At 31.8% G+C, this 12,360-nt stretch overlaps 1 protein-coding gene across 2 annotated transcripts in view; it reads left to right on the top strand.

The window, feature by feature from the left end:
• Window positions 1-12,360, top strand: part of LOC118184476 (histone-lysine N-methyltransferase NSD3-like) — a 339,671-nt gene that overhangs the window by 210,861 nt on the left and 116,450 nt on the right. For both annotated transcript variants that reach the window (XM_085809719.1, XM_085809718.1), the window contains exon 14: window positions 11,804-11,907. In XM_085809719.1, the coding sequence (XP_085665845.1) occupies window positions 11,804-11,907 (104 nt within the window). The remainder of the gene's footprint in view (window positions 1-11,803; window positions 11,908-12,360) is intronic.

Raw genomic sequence — 12,360 nt, 5'->3', positions numbered from 1 at the left:
ACACAGTTTATCAAGAGCATTACAGCTCATTTTGGACACTTCAAAATTTTTTGCATTCAAAATTTTTCGCACAGGTTTTATGCATATTTTTACTTTCTTTTATATTAAATTTTTCTCCTTCCATCCATACTTTAATAAAGAATCAGTCATTCAGCACATTTACTTTGCAATCTGAAAATTGTGCCTTATTTTACTTCATTGTCCATAATAACGTGTACCCGTCACTTTTGCTTATATGAATTAAGTACCTTTTTTTATTTTTTTTTAATAATGAAAAAAAATTGAAGTTTTTTTGCTTTAAAGGCGAAAGATGAGTTGTAAAGGTATGATTGAGCTTTTTTCTTTTATGCAGTGATAGCCAAAAATTATGACTAATTACATAGTATATTTAAGTCAGCTTTTATGGGACATTTTGATTATTTGCTATGAACTATTCTCTAGAAAAAGGAGTGTTTAATTTTTAGCATACAGAAATATAGTCGTATTTCAAACCTTTCACAATGAAAGAGGATGAAATTTTTGATTTTGACATTTGGTCAGGCATGGTTTGGCACTGCAGGCAGAGTGGTTGTATGGATAGAAATGATAAGTACAGACAGAAGCTAGGCCGAAGCTCTGTAGTATCAAAGTGATTCACGTATTTAGGCATCTGTTTGATGATGGTCATATCAAGGACATTTATTTTGTACGGTATGACTAGTTTGAGCAGGAGGTTTTGTGACATTTTTTTTTTCTTGTAGAAATTTTTATATAATGGATCTTCTTTTTATTGAAATAAACTTGTGTTGGTCAGGGTTGATATCATGATATGCTAGGTTGTATCTCCTCTTCAATACACCATGTCTCAAAAAGAATATGGGTATTACAAAGTGTTATTTTGTCCAAACTATCGATCACTGCGCCTCGTATATTAGCGAAACGAATACAGTCTAGTTTATATTAATAGCTGCTAGATGTCAGTTGTCTTCTGTTTTGCGTGGTAACTGTCACATGTTTAAAATGGCTTCTCCGCAGCAGAAATCATTTTGTGTTCTCGAGTTTGCGAAGTGCAAATCCGTGATTACAGTACAAAGGCGTTTTAAGTTGAGGTACCAAACGGATCCTCCGAATAAGTGGAACATTCGCAAATGGTATTGACAGTTTGTAAATACAGGATGTGTATGTAAAGGAAAGAGTCCTGACCATCCTCGTGGTCCCAACGAAACTGTTGCACGAATTCTAACTGCTTTCCAACGTAGCTCTTCAAAATCAACTCATTGTGCCAGTCGGGAGTTACAACTGCCTACAACAACATACAGGCTCTGTGTCCTGATGACAAACAGAAACATATGGCATTTGCATATCTCATGGTTACCGGATTTGACACCTTGTGACCTCTTCCTGTGGGGTTTTATTAAAGACAACGTTTATGTATCACCAGTCCCACAGAACCTGGAAGAGTTGAAGAACCAGATCCGTACTGTCATAACATCAGTGACAATGGACATACTTGCCCGAGTATGGGAGGAATTTGAGTAACGGTGTGATATTGTTTGTGTCGTTGATGGAGGACATATTGAACATCTGTAATCTGAACTTCAGAGGTTCGTACATATGTGTGTAAAGTTTCATATTCGTATGTCTTACAGTTTAATAAATATATGAATTCGAAATATGTATATTCTTTTTGAAACACGCTGTATTTTTCTTTGGAATATGGCTACTGGTATGACTGGCATTTTCATTAATCCGTGCATTTTGGTAAATGCAGGGATTAGTGGAACTAAATGTTTCAATACAAAACACCATACCATACTCATTATTGATTGGAAGATTTATTGGAACCACCAACAAATATCTATAGTAATAGTACAACTAGACAATACCAAAATCCATTTACATTAATTTATATATCCCTTACATGAACTTGCAATAAACTATAATAAATGCATTTTGTATTTAACATACTACAATATATAAATCAATAAAAATCATTATGCAAAATACATATCAAATATCTAATGAAAAAATCATTATACAGATTAAATTGTGTCAGTATTACCCATTCTTGTCTTTAGATTATTTGAACTAATAGATTACAAAACCATTGTTTTAAAAAGACAAAAATAATTTAATTAACATAAATAGCATCTTCAGATTAATTATCTCTTTTAAAATCTTTACAAGTTCTATCTTAATATTTTCATTTTTGAATATTTTAGATAAATCAGAGGTTTTCTACAATACCTGTAAAGACTTAATCCTTATATTTCCTACACTATCACATAGAATTATGTGTTTTATGCCAGCATTTATATTACCACATTTACAACGTATTGTTTTTATAGATAAATGATTATAATATTCAGGAACATGAGAGCATGATTAGTTAAAAATTGATTCAAATAACCATTTCCAATACATCTTCTCTTGTCTACTTTCTTTAAGTTTTTATACATAGGCCTTCCTTTGTTCTTGCAACATTTCAATTAGATTCTTTATTAAATTACTTTTAAAACTTTCAAATGGAGTGGGCAGTTACATCAATTGAATTCTTCTCTTTGCTTCTCTCATTATGTTCGCTAATTCTTTACATCTGATACTGATATGTCCTCAGTTTCTCTTTGATATAAGTATCAATAAAATCTGATGTCTCATATACCAAACCTGCATAACTTTTACCAGAATGTGCTTTGACTATCGGAATAAATGTTGACTTCTTCCGTGCCAAAGTTGTAGTGAGCCATTCTAAGGCTTTTAAAGTAGCAAAAACTTGTTCTTGAAATACAGAAATATTATTACTTAATCTAGATTTTGGAATTATACTGATACAAGATCCAATAAAAGAACATCCAACTTTTTCTTCAGGTTTTGAACCATTTGTGAATATTTTAAAACCTTCATTAGGGAGTTCTTTATTCCAAATAGAATTACATTATCATTAGTATTCCAATAATTATCATAAATATGCTGGATGTAGTTTATTTTTCAAAAAAAGAACTTCAGTTTCTTGGATATTAACATTTAGTCCCCCCCCAAAAAAAAGCCATGGATGAAGCCATAACCACTTTTTAATTAAAATTAAAAAAAAAAAAAAAAATGTGCTGTTAAAATTTTGTTCACACCCACCTAAAACAAAAAGGCAAGCACTGGAGATAGTTCTAAAGCATCTTGTTAACCCTAACATTCCCATCATCTGTATTTGAATGATTAAATTATTCAATCTCATATTGTCTCTGTACCATTTAGGGCAAGCATAAAGAACCTTGCGCTTGGTGATACATCTTTTATAATAAATCTTCTTTACTTCACAAGGGAGACCTTTAATTGCATACAACTTATTCAAAACTATAAAACAATACATCTTAATTTTCTTTAGATGAGTAATAACTGTTAGTAATAAATGTTTTCCTTTCTTAGCAATCCCCATAATGGAACATTTCTTCTGATCAAAACTAAACATTACTTCAGACCAATTGCAGTTTTGACCACAGTACAATCTATATCCAAATCAATAATAGTGTGTCTGACATATGTAGAGATAATCAAAATTAGATCATCCGCTTGTAACTTAGTATTCTCTTTAAAATACAATTTAAAAATGGTATCATGAATTAAATTCCACAATAAGGGACCTGAATTAGATCCTTGTGGGCATCCATTATAATATTTCTTTTTAACATATATATTTCCTTCATTGAAAATAACAAAATGGTCCCTTATGAAACTTAAAAATATGTTAAATACATTTTAGAGCAATTAATCCACTTTATTTTGTGCAGTACATATGGCCAACAAACATTATTAAACACACTTTGAACACCAAGAGAAATCAATGCAGTATGTTTATCCAATCTTGTATTTTCTTAATTTCTTCCAAAAAATCAAATATAGCCTTAGTCATACTTTTATCTTCTGTAAAACCATATTTTCCTTTGTTTAATCTTACAATTTAAATAATACCACAATGTATTTGTCATCAATTTATCTAAAATTTTGCCGAAAATAGGCAACAAACAAATTGGTTTATATGAAGAATTTTTCTTGATCTCTTCCTTCTTTATTGAACAGAACTAACAAATCTTCTTTCCATCCTTTTGGAAAAATTCCATTTGCTAATTGCAAATTGTATAATTTACAAGCATTCAGGTTCAATTTCAATGATTTCTTGAATTATATCGAGACATAAACCATCGTTACCAGGAGCATGACCTTTCTTCATAGAGTGAATAACTTCAAAAAATTCCTCTGTTATAAAGTCCAAATCATTAATTTCATTTCTGACCATCCTGCAGTTTTCTCTAATTTGCTTTTGTAATTCTGTATCCAAACCTAGATCATTATTTTGAAATAATCAATCAAATACTCAGCTGTGTCATATAGAATAGGTTTTAGTACCACCATCCTTTTTTAGGAAGCTCAAGACCATTTATGTTTTGTTTTTATTCATGGTAACCTTATAACTTATTTCTAGAAAGTTTTTATCTTTTTCATTATGAACACATTGAGAATACTTTCTCTTGGCAGTCTTCAATTTAGATGTTAACAAAGCTTATTTAGAAGTCTACCAAATGGTATATTTACTCTTCTGCAAGAGAGCTTTCTTGATCTTATTTTTTTTACAGGTACTAATAAATTTCTCTGTTAATAAGTCCACATTCTCTTCAATATTCGAACCATTTAAATCTTTAATTTTAAAATCTTCTAAAAATGAGAAAACATCCATTTTAAAATCCAACAAATTCAAATCTTTCAAACTATACTTCTTCATTCTTGGTATAGTACTTTTGATATTCAATATAATTATGATCACTACATGAAATGTCAGTTATTACTGTAGAAATGTCCATCTTTCCAATAGTTAAATCAATCCAAGACCACCCCCGCATACCCTCAAAGGTTGGTGAGGAATCTGGATTATTTAAAAGGATTAAACTGTGTGAATTTAGGAATTCAATAACAAATTTTCCTCTAGAATGTTATTGCATTCCCCAAATATCACTTTTTGTCATTAAAATTGGCTCCAATCAATATCTTCAAATTTTTATCAGTCGCAATTCATGAAATATGAACCAAACATTCATTTAATTCAGCATGAGGAGAACAATAAGCTGAAATAAAAATTAAATCCTTTTGGTCATAATTAATTTTCAAAGCAACAATTATTTTTGAAGTAAAGATTTCTACTACAGATATTGTATTATCAACTATTACAAGTTCCACAAGGGGAATACCAGTATCATATTGAAAAACTTGAAATTTTGTAGAAAGTCTCATAATTTTTTATTTACATGTTAAGGTTCTAGCATTTACTTTATTGATCTCTGTTGGAGCTGGGACACTGCAGCCCTAGCATGATGGAAGATTTATTTGAACTCCTCCAAATTCTTGTAAAGTGCTTTTAACCATAATTGGTTCTTCTGATCATATTGCCTTTTCAAACATACACAGTTTTTATCGAAGCTTGAATGTTTAGTGTCCAAACCCAATTTATAAATTTTTATTTGGTAATATACAATTAATACATTGAGGATTATTTTTACAATCCCAATGATTATGTCATTTTTGTGCACATTCGTGCTTTTGGTGCTGTCCTGAGTAAAAGAAAGAGAATACGAAGCAGTATGTGGTTCAGGAAAGGATAACATAGCATTTCCTGTAAAAAATTTCCTGGAGTTAAAGGCTGTAAATCATTTGGATCGGAAGAAAGCGGTGATAATAAGCGGGAGCTCAGAACTGCTTCTATCTGAGTAACTAAAGTAGTTAACTCTTCAAAATTCGTGATAGCTTATTTTGATACCCTTAACAAAATCTGTTTCACTGATTTTATGTTTGCTTCCCACAGTCCGACAAAGTGTGGAGAAGCTGGTGGGATAAATTTCCATTGGATTCCTTCTGCACTAAATCCCTGAATTGGGTTAGATTTGCAAATTTCATTATATGCATTAAGAATATTTCTCGCATCTTTGAAATTCGTGGCATTGTCGCTCCAGATGACGGATGGTTTGGATCTTCTGGCAATAAATCATCGTTAACAGGCTAGAAAAGCTTTCGTTGTTAAATCAGAAACGACTTCTAAGTGCACTGCCTTAATGCAAAAACAGATAAATAATGCAATATAAGACTTTAAAGTCACCTTTGACCTTTTCAAATTGGGTTTCGTGATTACGGGTCCTGTAAAATCCAATCTGACCTTGAAAGGTCTAGAAGGTACGACTCTGTCTCTAGGTAGATTACTCATCATCTAGCTTACCGTTTGATTCTTCGTTCTAAAGCAAGTGATGCACTTATTTATTACTCTTGTAACTCGATCTTGACCAGACGGTATCCAATACGACTGTCTTATTAAAGATAATGTAGTCTGTATGCCAGAATGCAAGGATTTTCTGTGATAATATTCAATAAATAAATTCGTGAAATGATGAGCCTTTGGCAAAACTATCTGATGTTTCTGATATTCAGAAAACTTATAATACTCCAGTCTTCCTCCTACTCTCAGTATCTCATTTTTGTCAAGAAATATGTTCAGAGATGATATTTTACTATTTTTTAGAATAGATTGTCCGTTTTTTAAGCACTTTTATTTCCCTTCAAAATTCAGTTGACTGTACGAGTTTTACTAAAATTTCAGTAGCATGTCTTAACTCAGAAGCACATATAAAGTCTGTTCTTAACTCTGGGCCCACTTTACAGTTATTTATAAATCTCAAACATAAAGCAGTTATCCTAATTAATTTACAAAAGAGGAGTATCTTTTGATCAAATCGTTTTCAGTTTGGCTATTTTTAACAGTTGCATTTACAACAACTGACTTCTTAAGCTCTAACTTATCAACATCTATTTTGGTTTCTTCCATTGACTCTAAGGCAGATGGCCATGCTGTATTATTCATTGTCAACGAACAGGGTGCATGCCACCAGAGGTGATTTGTCTTGAGCTCGCTTAAGGATAAACACCTAGAAATCAAATCAACAGGATTATTCTTTCCTATACAATGGTGCCATTCCTTTGGGTTGCTGTATATTTTTATTCTATTCTTCACAAACACCTTATGTCTATTTGGATCACCTTTGATCCAGTAATAAGCTATTGAGGAATCTGTCCAAAAATATCGAAAAACAGGAAAACTTAATGCAGTTACAATTTTATTGCTCAATCTTGAAGACAAAAGTGCACCCATGAGCTCCAGTCTAGGAATCGAAAGGGTTTTTAACGGATCTACCCTGCCCTTTGATACTACAAACTTAGAAATGATATTTCCACCCTTTAATTCTATGCGTAAGTATGCAACAATACCATAAGCTTTTTTAGATGCATCTGAAAAACAGTGTAATTGAATAGTGATTGCATGTCTACGCAAAGAATTTTGAAAATGATATCGAGGAATAATTATTTCCTTTACATTTTGAATCTCATTGCACCATTTATTCCAAGCAATTTCAAACTGTTTACACAATTTTTTATCCCAGTCCTAAACACCAAATTTCTTGCATCAAGTACCTAGCTCTAATAGTATGTGGTTCTATAAAACCTATTGGATCGAAAAGTCGACGTACAGCTTATAGTGTCTTTTTGTGTTAGTTCTTTTTAAAAGAAATGTTTCCAAATTTCTGGTATCGGGGGGGGGGGGGAAAGTGTCAATTTGTTCATCCCAACCAATTCCCAATAATTTTAAAACTATCAAGTTTGTATCTACACTATTCACGTTGACCTACATTGAAATTTAAATTCTTTAATTAGCTCAGGACAATTGATTCTCCACTTTCGAAGGCCCATGCTTGCCTCCTTTAGAATGTCTACACTCTGTTTACAAGTCTTTAGAGCCTGTTGAACAGTGACTTGCCCACAAATAAAATCGTCGACATACAATGTTTCATTAAGATGTTTAGAAGTCAGGAAATATATCTACGTACCTTTTCAAGTGATGTTTGATTGTGGCTGCAAGGAGAAACGGGCTAGATCTCACCCCAAATAATACCCTTATCATCCGAAAAATTTCCAATTTTCTGTTTTCATCATCAGTTCCTGGATCTTCTTCTCAGAAGAATCTGGTGTAGTTTCGTTCACTTTCATCTATTTCAATCTGGAGAAAGGCCATCTTAATATCTGCAACAAATGCTATCGGATTCGTTCTAAATCTGATCAAAAGAAGAAATAGGTTAGGAATAAAATTAAGTCCTGTGTATAAGCAATCGTTCAAAGATAATTGACCTTCTGTATTCGCCAAAGCATCAAGCACATTGCGTAATTTGCTTGTAGTCTTATCCATACGTATTACATCTCGATGATGTAGATTAAATTAATTTTGGTGTTAATTTACTTCGTCAACTAGGACAGGTTCGATAATATTCTCTGAAAGATAATTTTTTAGAACAGTGTTATATTCACAAAATTAGGAAGGGTCATTTTTAAAAGATGATTTCAATCTCAAAAACCTTGTCATTTCTATGTGCTCATTATTTTCTAATATCATATTCATAACTGGTTCTTCAATATCTCTCCCTTTTCATTATTTGCATTAAATGTAGAGCACGATTCTGATTTATAACCTTTGCTAAAAATAGACACATTACATTTTCGACTGACGCCAGGAATTCGTGCATGTGTGGGGGGAGATAAAGAATTCTCCCTCTTATGTAGAGGTTTTGAAGAGTTGTGTCTAATGGAAGTAGAATTTTTACTTTTATTTTCTGTTGCGAGGAAAATAAATGCACCCGCTGATTCGATGATTTATAATTATTTATTGGAAAGGATCTCTCACAGCTTCTAATTTCTTTATTAATGAATTGCAAAAGAGTTTTTAAGTCAAATTCTTTGTCGCCTCGAATGCGATTAAATTGTAAAATGAATTCTGAAGGAATTAATTTCATTAAAATTGTTGTCAATAGATTTGCATACGATTCACCAGTAATTCCTAAAGAATCTAAGCTTCTGATCTGCATTTCCGTGTTATCATATAAATTTCGTAAACTTATAACATCGTTAGTGTTTTTGACAGGAGTTAAATTCAGCAAAACACTCAAATGAATATTAATCAAAATGTTTTTATTTCCGAACCTTTCCTTCAATAAATCAAGTGCTTTATCGTAATTTTCATCACTTAAAGCAAATCCACTAGTACATGCTGCCGCGGTACCACCGAGGTACGATTTAAAATAGTTAAATATATCAGCCTTGCTTAATTTACGATTAATATGAACAGAGCTTTCAAATAAATTGTAAAAAATCTATCCAACCTGAATAACTACCATAATATTTACTAATATGTAATTTAGGCAATTTTATATTTTCAATTTGATTATAAATCAACTGAATGTTTTGTGAATCTGTATCAACTTGGATAGAATCAGAATTCGTCTTCTTTAGTTTAGAATGAAATTTCAATTTCCAAAAAAGTATTTTTCTTCGATTTCTTCTTAAGCTTCGAGACAATGTTGTCTCGACGCTCAAAAGATTTTCAGTTTCATCATTTAAAGAATTTTAGTCAGTTTCTTTTCCGATTAATTATTCTAAAAATGCTTCCAACTGATGAGCTGTTTCGTTTTCATTGTTGATAGCAACTTCTATTTTGTTGATTAATTTCGTGAACATCGAACGCATGAAAGTGTGTTTTTTCTTTAACATTGACAGATTTTCAGCCATATTTAATTTCTATCCAGATAATTTCTATGCAGTTTCAATAATTCAATAAAGATTCTGTTACCTGGTTTTCGGCCGAGAAGCACCTAATGCACATCGGTGGTTTGAAGATTCAGTGGTAATCCAACTTTCGAATATTGTGGTGGTTCATAGTATTGCATAAAATTTCAATTAAGGAAATCAATAAAATATAAATTGATATAATTAAATAGAATAATATCACAATCTCAGAAATCTCACAGCGTCACATCTTCCATCAACGATCTGAACACACTCAAGGTGCTCTGAGCGCCCTCTAGCATTACGCAGGTCTTACCACAAATAGCACATAGTTCAGATATGACTCCCTTTATCTCAATGCAGTATAGTTGGGGCCTCAAATGTTAAGAACATTTGAAAGATGTGATATGTTATTTCTTAAACTATCTTAATTTTTAAAGGTAGTAACTTGACAAACTTCATTAAATGGTCATGAAAAATCATCATGAGCTGTTCCATCTCTGTGTAGCTGCAAGTCTATCAGAATGTCTTGACAATTTGATTTTAATGCTGAACTGGCCATTGATTTCATAACAATTTCTTAGATACACTGTGTTTCATTTGACATTATTTGCATAAATACAGCATTACAAATTCTTACGTAATATTTTTGTATTTAATTTGGAATTCTTTAAGCATACATGTTCCTCCTTCATTAGCTATTCTATTTACCTAATTTAGCAGAAATTTTATCAGAATGCATTATAGGTATCAATCATAGTGTTATTTAGTCATGATTAATGCATAAAACTTTTCCAGAAAAGATCAGGCCCCACTGCAAGAAAATAAAAATTAAATGCTTCAGTAAACTTTCTATATAACTGAGAAACAGCAGAGTGTTTGAGAATCTAACAACTAGATGCCAGTTGACCTTAGTTGCATTAGAATAAAGATTTTCGTACCTTTCTTGCTTCTCTCTTGGTTTGCAGTTTTCATCCCTACCGAGATTTACTAAGAAAATATCGATATTTAATTTCGGTGGCTTATAGTAACATATACACACCATGAAACTCAACTAGTGTTTTCCATTTACAGCTGCACTATGGTTTCATACCTGACCTAATTTGCAGAAGTAAGCTTACTTTGGGCCACATGCATTTGAATAGATGAGAAGTATAGGGTTTTGTATTGCATGAATTGGTGGTTTTAAAATTTTGTCCCGATAACGTTCTTAAAGCAGTAGAAGCAGAGTTGCTAGAACTGTAGAAGTGTTGTAGGAAGATGTGCTCAAACACATTTGAGCAAAAGTCATGTTATGACCATTATGCATTCCCTCCACCAAGAAAACAAAGAAACAGAAAAAGAAATTCATCAGGACCTGAACACAGTGATGGGTATGTTGATTTTCCCATGCAGCTTTGGTAGGACTATATTAAATACATACAGTACTTACACGGATAGGCCTTCAATTTGCTGTTGTATTGTTCATATTTGAAGCTTAACTTGCAGCTGGCAATGCAAACGTACGGTGATACTTTGTGCAACTCCTCGTATTGTTTTTGGACAATGGTTGGCTGCATGTAGCACATTCTGCAGCTGATGTTTTGTTCGTTGACAACAAAATGTGCTGTATTGTTTGTTCACCATAATCCTTACACTTTAACTGCCTCTGACTATAATTTGACTTCTGAGATGAAGGAACCATTTCATGGCAGTTTTTCTATTTATAATTTTTTCCAGTAATATTCCTGGCAGAAGACCAATCCATGTAAGTCGGGAAAAGAGCAGTTGTTGCTACAGGTATAATAGAACTTTCACATTCTCGGTAGTTGATTGTATACAACGCTGGTGATTTATGTTGAAGGACAGTAAAGATTTTGCTGAGATATCTTGTTTTAGTTGTACTCACAAATAACTAATTGGCACTATTAGAGTTCCAGTTTTAATATTTATACAGCCACATACTATATACTATATCATTATTTGTTTTAATGTCATTTTGGGCCTTTAAGAGCAATTTGATATGATCTGATACAGTTTTGGAGTCCTGGGAACATTTGCATTTTTGGCTATATAATTTAATGTAATTTTTTTCATTTCGTCTTTTGAAAGTTTTTCAGGTTTGCTCTACTACTTTCCTAAAACGTAGGTACCTCTATTTCAGTTTCTAAATTTGACTGTACAGTACTTTTCTTCCTCTTTTCAGGTGAAGAACTAACATTTAATTATGAATGTGATACCAGTTGTCAACAGAAATGCTTTTGTGGCTCTGCGAATTGCAGTGGTATCATTGGGAGAAATTCGTCCTCAGTAAGTTTTATACGTTATATTATTTTAGCAATCTGTGTCTGTCTGTATCTAATGATAATTTTTGCTTTGGTTTTAAAGTTTAATGCATATCTTAAATATTATATCAGCATTTAAAAATTTATAACGAGTTTAAAATTTTCTGGTACAGTATGAGATCATAAAAACAAATAAATGCCTTCTGAACAATATTTTGACTCTAATATTTTTTTCTAACTGCAGCTTGAGTAATATTGCATGAGCTTCTTTATAGGTTTTTTTTTATTCATTATCTATTCATGTTATTATTATCTACATTTTATAACATTTTATGTTTCAGAGAATGGCAATATACTATGTTGTTCTTTTTAGAGAGTTAGTGTAACTTTTGTTTTCATCATTTGAGAGTATGAGTAAAGAAATTATTTAATTATTTTAGAGTCATAAATAACTAAAGAGATATAGATAGTTATTTCC

The sequence above is a fragment of the Stegodyphus dumicola genome, chromosome X2, assembly GCF_044657685.1.
Source record: "Stegodyphus dumicola isolate Sdum_Otavi_A_Nest chromosome X2, ASM4465768v1".
Lineage (NCBI taxonomy): Eukaryota > Metazoa > Arthropoda > Arachnida > Araneae > Eresidae > Stegodyphus > Stegodyphus dumicola.
Note: the sequence above shows the minus strand (reverse complement) of the source record. Positions and strands in the feature narration are given on the sequence as shown.